Source organism: Protopterus annectens, chromosome 12.part0 (genome assembly GCF_019279795.1).
Source record: "Protopterus annectens isolate FY-2018-M chromosome 12.part0, PAN1.0, whole genome shotgun sequence".
Classification (NCBI taxonomy): Eukaryota; Metazoa; Chordata; order Ceratodontiformes; family Protopteridae; genus Protopterus; species Protopterus annectens.
This window is the reverse complement of record NC_056746.1, coordinates 950,462,317-950,482,524: the sequence shown is the minus strand read 5'-3', so window position 1 is coordinate 950,482,524 and position 20,208 is coordinate 950,462,317. Positions and strand designations below refer to the sequence as shown.

Genomic DNA, 20,208 nt, shown 5'->3' with positions numbered 1-20,208 from the left:
TGTATTTCAACATACTTGAGTCCAATGAATTCAATAGATCTGAGACTGGTATCTCCAGTTCATTATCTTGAACTGTTTTATTGTTTAAAGTGTTATTTTCCCACAACCCTGTGGGTGCCATTAACCAGTCTTTCAAATTAGTTGTTGGTCTAATTGAATTAGACAAAGCATGTTGTTGAAAGTGAGTGGGAGACATATTACTAGTTGTTGGCTCGATACTGCTCTCAGTGTTGTGCCCTCTTTGAATGACATTATCCGTACTTGTATTTAACATCTGTATTTGCTGCAACTGTTGCCCCGATGATGTACTTACAATTATCTGTTGTACAGATTTTGTTTACTTTATTATGCAAGTTGAAAGGAGATTAAAAAATAAATAAAAGATATAAAATATATTACATCCTAACCTAACCCTGAAGTTTTAAGACTAATTATATATAACTAAATATCAGAGGTTAGGTTAGGATGTAATATATTTTATATCTTTTATTTATTTTTTAATCTCCTTTCAACTTGCATAATAAAGTATTTTAATAACATAAATAATAATAAAATTAATAAATTTTTAAATTCACTTTTAAATTTAAATTTAACATTAAAGTTAACCACATGTATAGTTGTTTACATATAGCGTATTCTTTATTCACAGTCTACTTTTATATTTTTAAAACAGTAGTTTCACTTTAAGAAAATCATTTACTGCTTGAATTTTGGCGGGCATTCAGTAAGTGCTCGCTATTTAAATAAGCATTTACCATTGTACAGATGTTTGCCAGTTTTCTGAAGAAGTCTAACCATCGGTTTAGACGAAAAACGTTCGACAAGTTTTTAACGTTTCAAATAAAGAGTGGTGAGTAGCGTTTGCCTGAGCGGATTTTGTTTGTTCTATTTGATTGCTGGGAATTCATCACAAGATGAATCCAATTCAGCAAACTGAGTCATGTCCAAGCTCTGAAGGTTTTTCTCTATTCCCATAAAGTACCTGTCCCTGTGCATCCTCAGATCTCATTTGCCACTTCTGCGGTGAAGATGATGAATATCTACTTTTCCCATATAAGTGCATATAATTCTGCTCTTTTCATATTTTTCATCCATTTCTCAGATTATCTTTCTTCCTTTTCATCTTTCTGTACTATTTAGGTAAAAAACTGCTGCTTCCCATTCCTGTGACTAGACATATTAGACCTAGTCAGTTCACTTGGCTCTTTTTCTATTTCCTTACTATTGGCTTTAGCTAATAAGGTTTTTGTGTTAATCATTCTCATTGTTAATCATATTCTTATCATACTTTTTTGTTATTACTGTTACTGGTAAGAATATTCTTCTTTTCTTTGCTTCTTAAGCAAATCTGATTAAGGGCTTCAGGAAATTTGTCCAGTGTGAGCATAAAATTCCACCCTAGGATAGCTATGAGATGCGTGGTATGCCTGAGGCCAGATCACTTCTTGGCTTCCAGTGATATCTTCAAGGGCTTCAGCCCTCACTCTCTTCAAGAGTGAAATAAAAGATTGATACTCAAAGGTGTATTCCTGCTTCTTCACAGGACTGTGAGAGTGAGAGAGGCACACAAAAAGATAAAGAAGGAGAGGTAGCAAAAGAAAAGGGCTGAGAGAAGAGGAAGAGGAAATTGCAGGATATTCAATCTTGGGCTTCTCCTGTCACTGCCCCTAATTTGACCCATCCTAGGAGGTCTTGGCTCCAATGACTTTTGGAGCATGTCTGTCTCCAGTACCAGAGCCTTCCCACTTCAAGCCAATTATTATAAATGATTACTTCCACAAAAGGATGGCCAGCAGCTGTTCATCTGAGATGGAACTGTCAAAGTTCATCTCCTACTGACCTCCCTCTACTTCATCTCTAAGGTCTATTAGGTTTTTTCAGAGTTCTATGGGTTTTGATTGAGAAAGGACAATGGGAGCCTTCATGAAGGCACAATTTGATGTCATCCTATGCCCTTTTGTTTCCAAGGCAGATTGGGTTGGCCTCAGGTCTCCCCATATAGAAGCTCCTTCCTTGTTATGGGTTTCAGTACAAGATGTTTCAAAGACATTGTCCTTTCCTGGTATGGATTTTGGCATCAGAGGTTTCAGAGACTTATTCATCCCTGAAACTTCCTTCATTGGCATCTGAAGGATTGGATCTTTGGTGCCAAGTCTGAAGTGTCTAACTCACTGATCTCTTATTAGATTGGATTTATTGGAGTCTCGATACCAACCTTTGTACACTGGGTCATTGGCACCATAATAAGGATTAATTGAGACTGATCCCTTCTCAGTGTCAGGGTCATCATTGTTTGAGGCATTTGCTTCCACTGTGACCCTGGAGACATTCCATCTGTCAGCTTCAGTGCCTCTGTATTTGGAATCACTAACTTCCTTGGTATTTAGGGCTGACACAGCACCAACTCAGAAGTCTCTGGTGCAGACAGATTCAGCATCGGCCTTAGAGCTCATCAAGAGGATGATAGCCTGTCCTGCTATACAAGCAGGGATGCTTGACTGACTTTGACAACATCCCTTGGCACCCATCATTTTTGCAGCCTTTTTTTCTCATTATCATTCCCAGGGACAGGGCAGCTGTAAAGGTCTTAAGCAATCCCACTATGACTGCCATCATGAGTCTTGAGTTGCTTGAGAGGACTCAGTTCTGAAGCCACCACATAAATATACATGCAAGAAGAGTCACATTGACTCATCTACAGAGATTCTCAACACAGACACTGGCCTCATTGAAGGAGAAGAGTCTCCTAGTCCCATCCAGATGATGCAAAATTTGGTGAAATCATAGAATTAGTACTCTCTGACTACCCCTTCCCTGGATGAGGATGTTATTTTTGGGGCCTTCAGATATGCCATCCCTGCCCTCTTTGCCCACTGGGTAATCCCTCCCACTGACCATATGATGGACCTGGTAGCAGATAGTGGATGGTAGGAGCCTGACATAGCAGACAGCATCCCAAGCAAGTTGGACAAGATTCTTCATCCACTTAAGGACTGACACATTGTAGCAAGGACCATCTCTGGTGGACTCCATTTTTGCAGCAGCAGCCACCAGAAAGGAACTGACTGATGACAATCTAGCAGTCCATCCACCTAACAATGAATCCACGATGATGGATCATATGGGGAAGGAAGCATTTAATGTGGTGGATGGAGTGCCCTACAGTTTCAGTTGGGAGAAGCTTTACCCTTCCCCTTCCCTTTCTCCAAGGCCACTGTGACCATGAATGCCTCATTTCTAGGGTTCAGAGGCATTTCAAGGCATTCAAGTGGAAAATGATCCAGGGCACATGGTCCCAAGAACAGACCAGTCTTCACATAAATTTCCTGGGGAGGATGGTAGTCATCCTGGCATTGCAAGCCTTCCATGAATGCCTTGCACATGGTGTGATTTCCATTCACTCTAACAACATGTAGTCCAGTATATCAACAAGCAAAAGGAAACCAGATACTATCCTTTATGTCATGAAGCAATGAGGGTGTGGAAATATGCAATGTCTTCTCAGTGCTTTCTTGTGGCAACTCAAATTCCAGGATTAATAAACTACCTAGCAGACATGCTTGGCAGATTGATAGTGATGTCTCATGAGTGATCATTCAATTCATGAGTAAAGCATATATTTTGCTGCTGGGACTAGCTTTGCTGATATGTATTCACATCCTTGACTAAAATCAAATTCAACAACTATTTCACCCTCGTCTCTTCACAGGAGCAGTTCCATAGGACAACCTGCAGTGTGGTCACCTGGAATACTCTGCCTTACCCTCAGTAAAGATGAAATTCCATCAGAAAGCTTCTCTGTGCAAGGCTTCAGTAATATATAGCCTCCTGTTTTCTAAGACAAATTTGGTTCCCCTTGCTATGGCATCACCTCAAGAAGCAACTCTGTTTTTTAACTCCACTATCAGACCTTTTTACCACCCATTCAGTGAGGGTGTAGTAGAAAGATACCTTTAAGAAAGATTTTACAGAACCTTTGTACTGCTTAGAATGAAAATTCCCTCAAATTAAATTCAAGGTTTTTCCAGTTCTACAATGGCCAGAGAGCCAGCTTATACAGCCAGAGTTTTCCAAAGTTTTTCAGCTGCACAGAAAGACTCTATTTGCAAAGAAAATGGAAATAATTTTAAATATAGGCTTGTTGACATGGATTGTATCTCTTCTCCACTCCAGTCCCCTCAGTATTACAGATTTTCTCTTTTCTTTTTGTCTCTAACTTCAGTTACTCTGCCATCAAAATTCATCTGGGCAGCATATTTAATTTTTGTCAAGGATTCCATTTTTCATCCTAAGCGGTACAAAAGGTTTGCAAAATCTTTCTCAAAGGTACCTTTCTACTATGCCCTGCTATCAAGGATCCTGCTCCTCTGTGGGACCTATGTCCGGTCCTTGAGGGGTTGACCCTTTCCCCTTTTGAATCATCTTCTTCTGCTGATCTGAAGTCCCATTCCTGGAAGAAATTGTGTATGGTAGGTATCACCTCTGCTATAACGCTTTCAGAGTTACATGTTGTTTCCTCCAGAACACTGTAGTTTTTCACAAAGAAAGTGTGTCATTTATAACTAATCCATATTTTATGCCAAAGGTTGCCTCAGTTGTTTCCCTCATTCAAGCTCTTCATTGTCCAATCTTTTCCTGAAGTACTCCAACAAGGGAGTGTACTTGCTACATATCTTGGATGTTCAAAGATAATTATTCTTCAACTTATACTGGACTAAAACAATTAGAAAAGATAGCCAGCTATTCACCTCTTATAATCCTCTGGGCTGGGACAAAAGGTTTCCAAAGTAAAAGTCCAGATGGCTTACAGATTGTATAACTTTGTATACCAATGTAATAACAAATCTGGTTTAGCAAAACCAAACATTTCCTCCACAAGATCCATAGCAACTTCTACAGCCTTCATCAGGAGCTCCTCAATTGAGGATATTTGTGCAGCAGCAATTTGGACAATTTAAACACCTTTGCAGGCACTATAAATTGGATGTAATCTCCAGGGCTAGGACTTTCTTTGGGGTCACCATTCTTAAGAGCATGTTATATAATTCCAGCCAAGAAATTTGGTAGCTGAGAAATCTGTCCCAAAAGTCAAAGTGGACAGAAAGGATAATATAAGATAATATAAGATACTATAAGTAATATAATATAAGATACAGACGGTAATGCTTGCAATAACGCTAGATTTTCATTATCCTTAGTCTACCACTTCAACAACCTGCACTGCACTGCATCCCCCTTCCAAATTCTCATGTCACTTTATACTAATGCACCTAGTAGACCTAGTCTGCAAGTCCATCTGCTCACATTTCTAAATTCCTAGTGGCTAATACGTCCCATGTTCAGGAGTTATGCAGCAAATTGAGTCTAAGGGTACAGAAGGGACAGGTGCATTTTGAGGATTGAGCACTTCAAGAGAAGTCAATTTCTCAGTTCAAATTCACCTTGTGGGGAATTCACAGCAGTCAAAGTGGACAAACTAGGAATGATGGAGATCCAGCATTATGGTAAGTACGTAACTTCTGTTTACTATTTGTGTGGTATATTTTTGTACATTTTATGTACCACCTAGCAGACTTTTGGTTGAGGCACAAGGAGTTATTTTACGGAATAAAAGTTTTTCATTTTGACTTTGTTGTCTTATTCCAATAATTACCAAATTTGTCTTTATGTACTGCTATGTCCTCTTCAAAAAAATAAAACGTTTATACCTTTATGGCGCCTTCCATATCAACATGCAGGAATGCTTTATGTCATATGCTGCAGCACTTTAGTCTTTTCAGCTAATCTACTTGCACTGAGTAGTAAATATAATATGATGCTTCTGTTATTCACCCCCAAAAATTCCTTCAAGTGAAAGGACTCTGGGGGAGGGAAGAGAATGCAGGTCAGCTATGTGTCCATGAGAATTATATTTCTGTAGGTCAAAATACATAAACATAATTATTAATTTCTGCAGACATATTTATTCAGCTCTGGCAGGTACTTCTCCCCTCTGACGTAATGTCATGACAGGAAGCTTAATATATAATACAAAGACACAACAGATGTGGTTTAACCTCCGTAACATCTGCATTCCAACTGAAGTGGGTGAGAAACTGTGTATCACATAGCATGTAAATCACTGTAGCTAGCTCAGTTGTATTAATATATGAAATATATATGAAATACCCTGACTGGAAGTCTAAGGCATTCAACAAGTAAGGTAAAAAGATTTCCTCTTATACCATACCGAGGCTTACAGCATTCTTGTCTTATCTATCAGATTTGCGGTCTCAGCTGTTTAACAAGGCACTGGAAAAGCTGGAACACTGTCAGGAATGGAGTAACAGCAGTGGCCTTTCCCATTTACTGATGTGATTTTGATTGTGTGTTTTACCTAGCTATGACTACAGGCTTATGAGTGTGATTGCATGGGATAGCATGGCTGAGATTATGCTCTGTGAGTAAAAACATTTATTGGATGATGTGCACTTCAGAGAACCTCTTCAGGATATGCTTTGTGGTGTATTGAGGAGGAATTAAGTCTCTCTCTGTATAGACCTTTATGACCTATTTCCCATATGTTCACTTCTTTTTCTCCTGGACCTAGCCATCCTTACAGGAGAAAGTGTGTACTTGGTGTCTCAGAAAGAATCAAATCAATCACAAAATATTGTCTCCTCCAGTCTTGGCTAATCTACCGAAGAAGGTTACCCTTCCAGATGCCCTGTGAGAGTCCTGAATCTGATCTGGGACTGCCAATGGGAAGTCAGCTGCTACTTGATTCAGCCCTAGTTTGGAGAAAAAAAAAGATTATTAAATTCTATATGTGAGCATGTTGGCCAGTTCTCTCCAAAAAGGCTTCCATATCAGTCCATTTCAGCAGAACTCCTGGGACAGATCCAGACTTTATTGCTCAAAGGGGCTGCAGTCAGTGTCTCAAGTTTTGGGAAAGTAATTAGGGGTTTTACTTTTGCTTCTTATAATAAATTTCCATTCCACTTTGGATATTGTTGACTTCACTCAACATAACCAGTGCTTTCATGTTCAGGTGCTCACCCTGCAAGGACCTATGCCCTTGTTCCCACAGTGCACCTGGGTGGTACCACTGCACATGATGGATAACTTTTACCAGAGTAGCATTTGAGGCTTACAAAGGGAATTTCTCAGTTTAACTCTGGGTGACATCTTTTCTCATGCAGAATGTTGCCATTTGGGTTTCTTCAGTCTCCACAGCCTTTATACAGATGTTGGCAATAGTAGCCTACTCTTGGTGGATAATGAACTCCATAGATCCATTGATGACCCATTCAGGAGCTCACTGAAATCATCTCTCCTGCAGATGTTCCCATGATTTCAGTGCATGGGGGTAACTTTAAACTGGAGGAAAGCCTTTCTGAGTGTTACCCAGAGAATTATCTTCTTCAAAGAACAGCTGAAAAACTCTTCAGTGTCAGTCATTTCCACCCATTGACAGGGCCCACAAGAGTAATGGCTTTCATTTTTCAGTTGACACTGTAGAGCACTGTCCAGTCCATGCATAGAGTCTGCTGAGCCTTCTTCTTTTAATGACTACCACAGTCTTCATAATGCTGTTTGCATGCCTGAGGATACAGATTTTGCAGCACAGTATGATATGTTAGCAACTTAAGAGCCATCACATGCTTACAGACTTTTCGTTTAGTGCCAAACTCTTGTTCACAGGCTGTGGACTAATGAACAATACCTGCCAATTTAATGTTGGGTCTTTGCTTCCAGTAAACAAACTAGCCACAGCTTCTGAGAGTGAGCACTTTGATTGCAGGTTGGAGAACTCACCTAAGAACTAATCTTACAAATAGTGCAGGGAAATGCCAGTATCATGCAGAAGGAGCTCCAAAACAGCCATTTGAAGCTAAGAGTTATCTTTCTGGCCCTGAGAGTCTTGGAGAAAAAGCCACTGCTTGGGTCATTTCTTGTCTGATAAAACAACTAATCTTTTATGTGGTACCTAAATAGAAAAGTGGTGCAAGCTTCTAGCTCTTCGTGTGGGACAACAATTTTGCTTTTGCACTGTGCCATTCAAAGGGCATCATTCTCTTAATAGTTCACATGACTGAGGAATAAACAAGCTGGTGGTTGCACTAAGCCACTCCTCTAGCTTTTTTCTTCATGAGCAGGGTCTTCAGAAAGTGTGGTCTACCATGTTTGCTGAACTCAGCAGGAATATATGATGGTTGTGCTACACACACACACACACACACACACACACACACACACACACACACACACACACACGCACGCACACATGCACACACACGCATGCATGCACGCATGCACACACACACACACACACACACACACACACACACACACACACACACACACACACACACACACACACTCACACAAAAACACACAAACACACACACACACACACACACACTCTCTCTCTCTCTCCTGTTACATGAGAGATTCCAGTGTGCATTGATGTCACTCCAATTCCTTCAGTTGCTAACTGTAGAATTCCAGAAAGAAAGGCCCAAACTCATTGTAGTTTAGTTTCTGAGAAGTGCATAGTTCAAGTTCTCAGGTTGCTTGTGATGCAGGATGTTCTCCCAGTACAAGCCAAGTATGTTCTCCATGACTCAGGTGATAATCGCCTCCAGCTCAGAGCTTATCTTCTGATATAGATTCTTTAATCCTGCAATAGTTGCCATTTAGGGCCTTAGAGTTTATTAAGGCTGATATGGAGCTTTGCATTAGGAACACCTATACCTCCGAGCAGAAATTGCAATCAGTTTTTTTATCACCTCGGATAGTTGTTGTGTTATATTAGAACCTATATGATCTGAACCTCATTTATTCCATGACTAATGTGCATAGGTTAGCTGTCTTTACAGATCTTTGAAGAACATCTTGCTTCTGTGAACTTGAATTTCATGTTTGACAGTCTTATCCATATGCCATTTCAGCCTGATAGCTCAAAGGTGTTGAACATTATATCCTGGAAAATGATTTATCTGACTGCTATCAGTTCTGCATATAAGATAGCAAATCTTTCAGGCCACTTTATGTAAGGAACCGTATCCTTCATGATGACAGGCTGTTCCTCAGGACAAACCTTTGTTTCCTTCCAAGAATGTCACTGAACCAATCTGCCCATTCAAAGGTTTTCTGCTTGGTGCAGAAACCGGGGATATATTGTCCTTTACATCGTGGTATGCACCAGCAGCGCAGTTGTCACCTTAACAGGTACACAACTTTAGGTCAGTCGGCCAGTTGTTCCTCTCACTTATAGGTTCAAAGGTTCATAGTTTAGTACTAAGTTAACTGCCCTTGTGAGCCATTTTAAGCCTAGCCAATTATCCCTTGTGAGCCTCAAACTCTGCACCCTGTGTTTGTAAGGCAATCACCTTAGCCATTAAGCCACTTTCCTTACATTTCATTAAATGTAAATTCTCTGAAATTTCAGATGGACAAAACACACCTGTTGAAGCTTCAAATCAATAAAACCCACAAAAACATCACTTTTGCAGAGGGCGTCTCCATGCATCTTCCATGTGAGGTGAGTTGCACCCACACCTGCTTCATTATTAATGCATGCAATCTACACAGTGAAACACCCAAAGATGAAAGACAAAATATAGAAATTGAATCACTGCTGGTACATAAATAAAAACACTATGGCAGTGATTGCATTTAGAAAACAGGGACTGGGGAACTAAATGCTGATGGATTAAGCTTGACAATTTTAAACCTCATCCACGTTACACTTGATGAAGTATAGGATAACAATTCATCTCTCCTGCACCTTAGAAATAAAGGTTCCCAGTTGCCTTACACACTGTTTCCAGCAACATTGTCAACTTCATTGCTTTTTTGCCATCAGGCAGTTAACCGTTCATCACTGGAAAATTCTTCCATCTTGCTGTCAAAATTCACTGACTCCAGAGTTGCTTTAAGAATGCTTCTGTTGCACTCATCTACATTGCAGCCACTTGGTCTTCAGTGCACACCTTCAAAAAAAAGTAAGTTCTGCTGTGAGCTATTGGTTTGCAGCAGAATTTGGTTAAATCCTCGTTGGTTAAATTTTATATATATATATATATATATATATATATATACACACACACACACACACACACACACACACACACACACACACACACACACACACACACACACACACACACACACACACACACACATGGGTCCCCTTCAGATATTCGAACTTTTAAAAGCTCAACTTTTGTATGGCTGAGAACATATGATCGAGCTTTTAAAAGCTCAATCGGTCTGAATGGAGATCTCCATACAGCGCGGAACTTGAAGATTTCCCATTTCCGCAATGTGGTGTGATCTTGGAGTTGGTATATTTAAGTAGTGGGGGGTGTGGGGGGTGCATGGGGGCTTGCCCCCTGCTACACACATTTAGTTGTTTTTGTTGTTGGTTGTAATTTTTTTTTTACATGATCAATGTTTCTATATGTTTTCGGCCATATGAAAGTCGATCATTTGAGATGTTGATCATGTAAGGTAGACCCATACACACACACACACACACACATATATATATATATATAATATATATATATATATATATATATATATATATATATATATATATATATATATATATATATATATTCATGTATGCATGTGTGTGTGTGTGTGTGTGTGTGTGCATATATCTCAAGTAAGTCAGAAGTGAATGCATGTTGTCCACCAAACTCTTATGTTTCTTACCTCCACAAGCATAACTAATTCCTATCAGATTTGTATTAACTGGTGTACAAGTTCTCTTTGTACAGCATGTCAGACAGAAGATATAGGTGTTTTTTGGTATGATTATGTCTAGCCTTCACACAAGCCTCAGTCACCTGATTTCCACCCAGCAACTGTTTATGCGTTATGAAATTGAGGTGAGTGGAATGCTGATCTGAACTGTTTGTGTTATGCTCTTTATGGTTTCACAGTGGTTCTTTGCTGTATTATTTTTAATTACTTACATAGTATATCCACAGAATGGTATTCCTAATTTCATAGATAGTAAATTGCTGCCTCTGTATTTCAAGACCATGCCTGTTTTACTGCACAGGGAATTAATCTGCTTCATCATAATCACTTTTAACCAATGGTCCACCAAGGGACCTCATTAGTAAGAAACTGCTTTAATGTGGAGTTTCAAGAATTTTATTGTTTTTGAATACCTACAGTTAATAATTCGGAAATAATAAATTCTGCTTTATGGTTACCACTGGTTTAGGAACAGTAAGGTCATTTCCAGATTTTGGGTAGCTGAGTGATTTGCTTTTCAAGGTAATGGGTAACAATGGTCATAAGGTACATTACAGAAATGCATACAGTTCATGAACAAACAGTATTACTTGTCAGAAACACTTTGTAAGTGGCAAATATGGATGTATGATATCAACCATCTTTGATTTAAAAAAAAAATTTAAAAGCACAACGCATGACAGCTGGAAATGGTATCTAATCCTGTTTTGTTTGGAGGCTCTGGTTTTCCTAGTTGCCCACCCTCCTTATCCTGCTCATTTTTAATTAATATTACATCCTGGCTTATGTTTGCCAAAATCTAGATTGATGTTTCCTGAACCACATCATTTGTGCCCTCAGTACAGTCTCAGCAGAACAGTATTCATTTTGCTGTGAAAATAAGTTGCAAATGTCTTGAGGTATATAGTATAATATTTACTGTCACTGAAATGTTAGCACCATCACAGTAAATATTTGTAAACGTTGTGCATCCTACTCAAATATATACCAGTGAATCAGTGTTTAAATATTTTAGTGACAGCCCTCAATTAGTTTAGTGAAATAGCAGAACAAATAAAAATACATAGTGATGAAATGCATGACATTATAAATCCATTTTGCTGAATATATGCAATCATTATTTTCCAGACACTGTTTCTGCCACTTTAAGAATATGAATGTAACAAAAATGATATTGGCTGTGTGACTTTTATGAGTGTATTTGCAGCACATATTTTATGCACTTTGTGGACAAACTTCAATGTTCATTCACTGTTTGACAGTGTTAGGCTTGAAATCATTAACAAGATACTTACAGCATGACTAGTTGTTGGGAAAAGGCACAGTTCCTGCAGGCTGCAATTATTGGCATGGTCTCCCATTGTTTCAACTGAATGGAATTCTTTACTTTTTCTGAATTCTTCCAAATGCCTTTTGATGGGAACCACTGCTGCTCTCTTGTTGAGTCTGCAGGCTTTTTCTCCATCTGGGTGTAAAGCAAAATGAGTACAGTGAACTTTTGAATGGAATGCAGACCTGAGTCACATAGCTTTTTAAGCAATAGAGCTGTACTGTTTATGTTATGTTAGTCTCCTTTTATGAAGAATTCCCTAACCACAAATTAAATTGTTCTATTATGATATAAAAAAAAATAGTTTGAACAGCAGTTTTAGCAATTAGTAAATCATCTGGTAAAAGTAGATGCGATAGGATGGAGAACCGAATGAGTATTGCAACCACTTTATCCTTAAAATTCAAATGTAACTTCTATCTGCAGTATAACATAAGGTAAAATTGTGAGAGCACAGTCAAAATACAGTTATGTACAGGAATGGCTACTTATTAAAAAATAAAGTCTTCTTTAAGTCACTGTCACTTCATTAACTTTGATGGAGTTTACTATATGGAATCCTACTGCACTCATACTTTCCATTAATCCTATATTGATGGGACCCCTCCCGGCTTTTTGATTTCATTATTTCTGCTTGGGATCCACGACTATTGTTCTCACTGGCATTTGATTTCTCAGTTGTATGATGCTTTCTGACTTTTGTAACTTCTTTAGGTCATCTTAATTTAATTTAAGTATTTTAAGCGTCCTTAGCTTCCTCAATCCTGATGGCTCTAAACTTCCTTTATAGCAATACAAATGCTGGTGATGTGTACTGTTTATGTTATGCTGTTCAAAACCATTTGACTTTTGAATTCTGTTTGTGCCAGCACCCCTGACAACTGCAAATATGGTGTGAGACCACTGACTTTAGTACTTGTGCTAGGTTCCTTCTTGTGTTCATTCCTCATGTGACGTTTGGACCATAAAAGTTACTGGAGGCCAACAAACCTCTAAGGCTTGCCCTGTAATGGAAGATAATCTGCATTTGTATTGCCAAATAAAAATGATGTGGAAGGAAGTGAAGTATTAAACTAATGTTAAATGACACAAAATGTCATATTAAATTCCTTGTGTAGATATCACTTCTAAGGTACAGTTCCCTGATTACACCACCAGTCTGTTTTTAATATCCTCTTCCACCCCATACCTGCCCACCATTAAGTAAATCTCACTCAAATCATCTAAAGTCTGGTATCATCTGTGATATCTCCACTCTGGACCAGTAATCAAGGACCCTCCATCTTCACCACCGACACTGAAGAGGGACATTCACTTGGAACAAAAATGGATACACCCAGTATTTCCAGATGCAGCTCTCTGCATCAAGCACAATTTCCCTTAAGAGCACACAGGGAACACACTCAGCCTGGGGTCTGGGTTTCTCTCTCTGTCTCTCACCAGGTCCCTAATAAGGCTCCCCACTGGCACAGCTGCAGAGTTAAGTCTTCAGCCAAGTGTCCGAGCCAAGTCCTCCACCACTCTCCCTGTGAAACCAGTGCTTCATGTCCCTGCTCCAAATAGCTGGCACACACAATGTTTGAGATTTGGTTTGCACACACACGCGCACACACACACACACACACACACACACACACACACACACACACACACACACACACACACCTGGGAAAGGCCAGCACATGTTTACTAGCTATGCCCCCTACTGCTCAGACTATAATGTAGTTACTATCACCAGAACTACCCTAAAGATCTTACAAGGGTACCCAATTATACTGAGTAAAATTAATATTAATAGAAATGGTAGTTTGACCAATGCAGCAAAGCTTTCATGAATGTTCACAGAGTCACCAAACAGATATGAGTACTTATAATAAACAATAAAAAACATGAAAATACTAAATATCTATTTACGATAATCACCAGAGTTTCAACCACAGAAAATATTAAAACACAAATGAATAGATTCACACAGATACAGAAAAACAGTACTTAACTAATCCTCACTATATTTTCCTGACTAATCTAAAGTGTTACTATTCCTTAGTCACTTACTAGATAAAGTGGGTGAGTGATCCTTCTATGTCAGCTTTCCAAAACAGAGTACCATGAGACTTCAATCTCACCTAGTATTAAATATTATTTCAGTGATGAATTCCAGAATGACATCACATACATCTGGTCATCTGACTTCTGGTTCCCATGCAACCCTCCCATTGCTAGAAACTGCCAGGATTTAGCATCTATGTGCCAGTAATACACACACAGAGATCATTGCTAAGATCTGCTGCAGCTCCCGGAAGTCATGAAACCATAAAACACTTCCACTCTTCCTACAGGATCTAATAAACCATGCTTCTTATAGATATTGCATTTCTGGCTTCATTCAAAAGTGTGAGATAACATCTGTATGGCCTAGGCACAGTAATTTAATTTCTTACTATTTTTAAAGTTTGAGATTAACCTCTTCTTTTCCTGTGGTCCCTATTAAAACATGTACATTTAAACAGTTACAATAATGCATGTACATTTCTTTTTCTGACCAGCAGGGCACATTGTTGGTGCATTTTAACACAAGCAGCTTTACATATACATTTTTCAGCACAAGCATCTGTAGAAATCAGTTTGATATTCAAATAACATATAGTTATTTACAAACTTCCAGCTAGCTGTGCTGGCATATGTTACACATCCACTGCCCTACTTCTCCTGGCATAGCTGGCACTATCTCAACTCATCACATCTCTCCACCTTTGAAGATTCAAGCTAGTTTTTCAAGTGACCCTTTAGAAATGCTGCTTGAGAGGAATGAGCCTATCTGGGAATACATTAACACATACTCTGTCTTGACAGCCCATCTGCATTGGCATTGCGAACCCCACTATGGTGCTGCACTTTCATATCATATGCCTGCAACCCTAGGCTCCACCTTAGTAATTTGGCATTTTGCTGGCTGGATTGATGTAGCCATGTTAATGGATTGTGGTCTGTAACTACAGTGAAATTCCTTCCATACAGATAGGGTTATAGTTTCTGCAGTGCCAAGACTATGGCTAGACATTCATTTTCTATTGATGCATAACACTCCTCTGTAGTTTGGAGTCTACAACTGAGATACATCACTGGGTGTTCTTCTTCCTGTGAGGAAACCTGTCCGAGTACATCCCCGACCCTATGGTTAGAGGCATCCACCTGCACAACAAATTATTTGCTACAATCTGAACTGGCTAACACAGGGGGTCCCTCCAAACCCCCTTTAAGCTTTTGGAATGCATGCTCACAGGCTGGGGTTCACACTACCTTGTCTGACATGTTTTCCCTTTTCATATCTGTGAGGGGGAGTTGCTATTGTACTATAACTTGGAACAAACTTTCTCTAGTACCCCACTGTCCATAAGAATGCCCTCACCTACTTTTTAGTAACAGGGGCAGGCCATGCCTAAATGGCTTCCACTTTGACAGGTTCTGGCCTGATCTCTACTCTATGTCCCAGGTAGGAGACTTCTGCCATACCCACCTGAAACTTACTGGACTTAATGGTCAACCCTGCCCTTTACAGTCTCTCCATGACCTCCCTGACATGCTAAGGGTGCTCATGCCAAGAATGGCTGTAAATGGCAACATCATCCATGTAAGAAAGGACATAATCTCCTGCTCCTGCTAGGATACAATCTACCAGCCTCTGGTAGGTTGCTGGGGCATTTTTCATCCCAAATGGCATTTTTATGATCTCACATAATCTGAAAAGAGACACAAAGGCTGACCTCTCTCTAGCTGTGGGAGTCAAGAGCACCTGCCAGTAGCCCTTGGTCAAATCATTAGTGGTCAGATACTTAGCCCCACCCAGCTCCTCTAAGGCTTCATCAGTCCCAGGCATGTTGTAAGCATCTGACTCTGTGTGACTGTTTGCTTTCCTGTAGTCCACACAAAACATGGTGCTGCCATCTTTCTTTGGTACCAGCACCACTGTGGAGGCCCAAGGACTGCTGGACTCTTGGATTACCCCCATTTCCAACACTTCTTGTATCTCCTCCATCAGAGTCTGTCTGACTTGCTCAGGCACCCTGTAAGGGTCCTGCTTGATAGACCTTTGGGGTCCTATATCCACATGATGCTGCACCACGTCATGCAGGTTTCCCAGTGATCATGCCCTCAAACTCCTGTGATACTGCTCAGATTTCTTGAACCAGGGTAGGAAATAGCTGCTGGGACATTGCTACCCTTCCCATGAGGTGTCAGTCCGAGCCTCATTGAGAACATCAGTCACCATATCCCCCTCAGACTCCCCCTGCCATCCACTGCAAATACTCAGCACCAGGGCCTCCCTATTATGTTAACGTTTCATCAAGTTAACATGGTAGAATTTGTGCCCCTGCCTCCTGATTAGCAGTTCTACCATGCAGTGAACATCACTGACCTTCCTTAACCACTTTGAAGGGCCCTCCCAAGCTGTCTGCAGCTTCTTGTGTCTGACAGGAATGAGAACCATCACCTGCTGTCTCACAGCATACTGAACGAATAATAGTAACTGTTACTAGCATGATTATTAGCTTGAATAAAAAGCTGCAAGAATGATATGAAATATAAAGGGTTAATTTAGAAATAGTATAAAATGCTGAAAAATAGAAAGTAGTAAGTGTGCTGGTACAACTTAAATAGATATTGGCATCCATGTAAAGGAGTATGTTATTGAGACACAAAGTCTGTAAAAATAACTGCGCAGATGGCAGCTGGAAGGAGATCAATGATGTAAAGAGATGTAACATCAAGTTTCAGATAGTGCTGGAATATCATGTTTCAGATAATGCAAGACTGAGTTTCCATGGATCATCAAACTACAAAGAACCAAAGACAAGGGAACAAAGGAAAACTGTTATACAAAGAAAGAACTGTTATACATCAGACTCTGAGAAAAATATCAGACTTTTTGGTATAAATATGAGTGTGTATAAACAAGCTTTGGGAATTTGCCATAGAGAGCTGACATCATCTGTGTTGCATGCTTGTAGATCCAAAAGGAAAATGTAACAGTAAAGCATATTAACTGAAGCGGTTGTCTCTGTGTATTTATTGTACTTAGTAAAATACAGTAATAAGACTAGTTGGTCACAATAAATAGTTAATATACTTTGGTATGCTTGCATGCAAATGCAAGTAACAGCAAGAAACCAACAGAAGGCAGTATATAATTTTTCACATACTCTCAGGCTCAAGCATTCCTGTCATACCCAAACTTTTTCTGCTGTTGGGCTCCTGCCAGGTTCTCCTGGGCCAAGCCCATAAGCTCCCTAAACCTGGTGCTGAGGTTTAGGACATATGCCAAAACAGACCCCTTGTGGGATTCACACACCCTTCCAGTCATCACAAATCAAATCTAAAGGCCCCCTCACCCTATGCCCATACAGCAACAAAAAAGGATGAAAAACCAATGGATTTCTGAGGTACGTCTCTGTATGCAAACTGCAGATGGGGCAAAAAATTGTCCCACTCTCTACTAAACTGGTCTGCAAATGCCTGCAGTATTGTCTTTAGTGTAGAGTTTAACCTGTCCACAAAACCATTAGTCTGGGGATGGTATGGGGTGGTTTTTAGGTGCTTCAACCCACAGTGCTTCCACAGACAAGCCAGCAATTCTGACATGAAACTGGCACCTCTCTCAGTCAATATTTCTCTCAGGAAACCTACCCTGCTGAAAATCCTTAACAAAGCATTTGCCACATTATCTGCCTCAATGGAGGCAGAGCCATCACCTCAGGATATCTAGTAGCATAATCTACTACCACCAGAATATATGTCTTCTCTGTGGAGCTTGGTGTACTCAGAGACCCCACAATATCCATAGCTACCCTCTGAAATGGCTCCTCAGTCACAGGCAAAGGCATCAAAGGAGCTTTGACCTTGTCTCCTGCCTTGCCTACTTTATGGCACTGCTGACAGGACCTGCAGTATCTTGTTACATCCCTTACAATCCCAGGCATAAAAGTTCTGCATAATACATGTCTTGGTACTCTTTATGCCCATATGACCTACAAAAGGAATGTCATGGTCTATGGCTAAAAGTGGCAGACGGTATGCTCTAGGCACTACCAACTGCTGTATTACCTTATGCTCTAGCCCTTCCTCAGGTTTCATTCCAGTACACAGACAACCCTTTTCCTTGAGAATCAGGTGCCTCCTTAGCTACCTCCCAGGGTCTATATTATAACATTGAAATCTACAAAGATCAAATGTTATAATATAGAACCCTAAACATCGAAATCCACAAACATCGAACAGTCAGAATAGCGATTTTTTTCCCAGGGAAAAAAATCGCTATTCCGAGAAACATACACACAACACAAACACACACAAAAAACAGCAATCCACATGCATACACTTAAAATCCTACACCTAAACTAAACTTTACATACACTACTAGCTATCCACTTACCTTAACCTGACCCTAACCCTAAGGTCCATCACTATCGCACACTCACCTCACCCACGCCCTAACCCTAACTCACCTAACCTGCCCCTAACCCTAACCTACACAACCACACACTTATCTGACCTGCTCCCTAACCCTAACTCTCCTAACCTGCCCCCTAACCCTAACCTACACACAATCGCACACTTACCTGAACCCGACCCGTAACGCTCCAACATATCAAACATTGAAAACAGTGAAGCCACAGCAACGGCCTACCCTGGGAAAGAATTCTGTGTCCTGCACCTTCACTGTTTTCAGCATTCGACAAAACTGGTTCGATATTACAACATTTGAACTTTATAAAATTTGATGTTATAATATAGGCCCACCTCCCTGAAGCCTCTTAGTGTAGGGTCTGAGAGCTGAGCTTGCCTCAACTCTACCTTTGTGACTTTTCCCAGCTCCCCTTTCACAGGAAGTCTGGTATCCTCTGACAATGGTGCCTCACTGTCATCCTGGATACTACCACTCACCTCTGCCCTTGCAGCCACTCTGTCCAAGGGAACATCAGTAGTTACCAGGAGCTGTGGTTCACCTTCAGGCTCATTGCTACAGGGTAGCTACCTCCCTGAAATAGCCACCTCACCAGCCCTGGTTTCAGGTGAGGTCTGTCTAGGTCTTAAGACTTAAGGGTACCAGACCCACATGCCTGTCTCCAAGCCTGACTGCATGTAACTGCACTCACACAAGGTACTGCATTATAAAAATCATTCCCTATCAATGCATCTGCAGGGATATCCTACTTGCTTGCTTCCTTTTCCACCCTCCCATTCAAGGTGAACCCTGGTCAAAGGCATTTGGAATGGAATCCCTACTAATGTTCTGACTAGAGTGGACTGTCCCAGCAAGTATTGTTCCTCTTTAACCACTGCAGGCTTCACAATGGTTATGTCATAGGCTGTGTCTGTATTAGCATTGGCCTGTTTTCCATCCACTAAGATCAGAGATAATTTCTGTTGATAGTTTGGCACCTCAGTTATCGCCATACAGTTTACCACTGACATACTATTATTCCCACTTGCTGCCTCCCCCACCTTTTGTTCCCCACCTTTCCTCTGTGGACATCTACATAATACATGGCCCCACTGGCTATATTTAAAACATCTAACCCTTGATCCTGGGCATGTACCTGAACTAGTGCCTTCCCCTGTTACTGGTGAACTCTGTTGGTGTGGTTTAGGCTGCTCACCATGGGTTCTCTTATATCCATGTGCAGCACTGGGTATCCCCTTCTTGTTCAGTAATGCCCTTCTTGCTAAGTAGAACTCCCCCTTTCTCCCCCAGCTCATCTGCAGAGTTACACTCTCAGTCTGCCAATCAGAATCTCATGTCCTCAGGCAAAGTGCTAAGGTCTTGTTCCCTCACCAAAAGGTCTGCTAGCCCTTCAAACGTGGTGACCTGACACCCACTCACCTACCTATGAAAATACGTGCTTAACTCAGCAGTGTAATCACACACACTTTCATCTGCTTTGAGTCTATGCTCATAAAGCTTTTTTCTGTAAGCGTCAGGTGCTAACTTAAAACATTCAAGTAAACATTTTCTTACTTTGTCATAGTTTAAACAATAATATCAAACAATTTATAAATAGCAGTTACAGCTTTATCATGGAGTAAGGGGTTCAGGGGCCATACCCAGAGCCCTTGGTCAA

General features: G+C 40.4%; 1 protein-coding gene across 3 annotated transcripts in view; it reads right to left on the bottom strand.

Moving 5' to 3' along the window:
• The window catches only part of ZNF831 (zinc finger protein 831), a 1,505,884-nt gene that overhangs the window by 40,577 nt on the left and 1,445,099 nt on the right, over positions 1-20,208 (bottom strand). For all 3 annotated transcript variants that reach the window (XM_044089983.1, XM_044089982.1, XM_044089984.1), the window contains one exon: positions 12,054-12,223. In XM_044089983.1, coding sequence (XP_043945918.1) covers positions 12,054-12,223 — 170 coding nt within the window. The remainder of the gene's footprint in view (positions 1-12,053; positions 12,224-20,208) is intronic.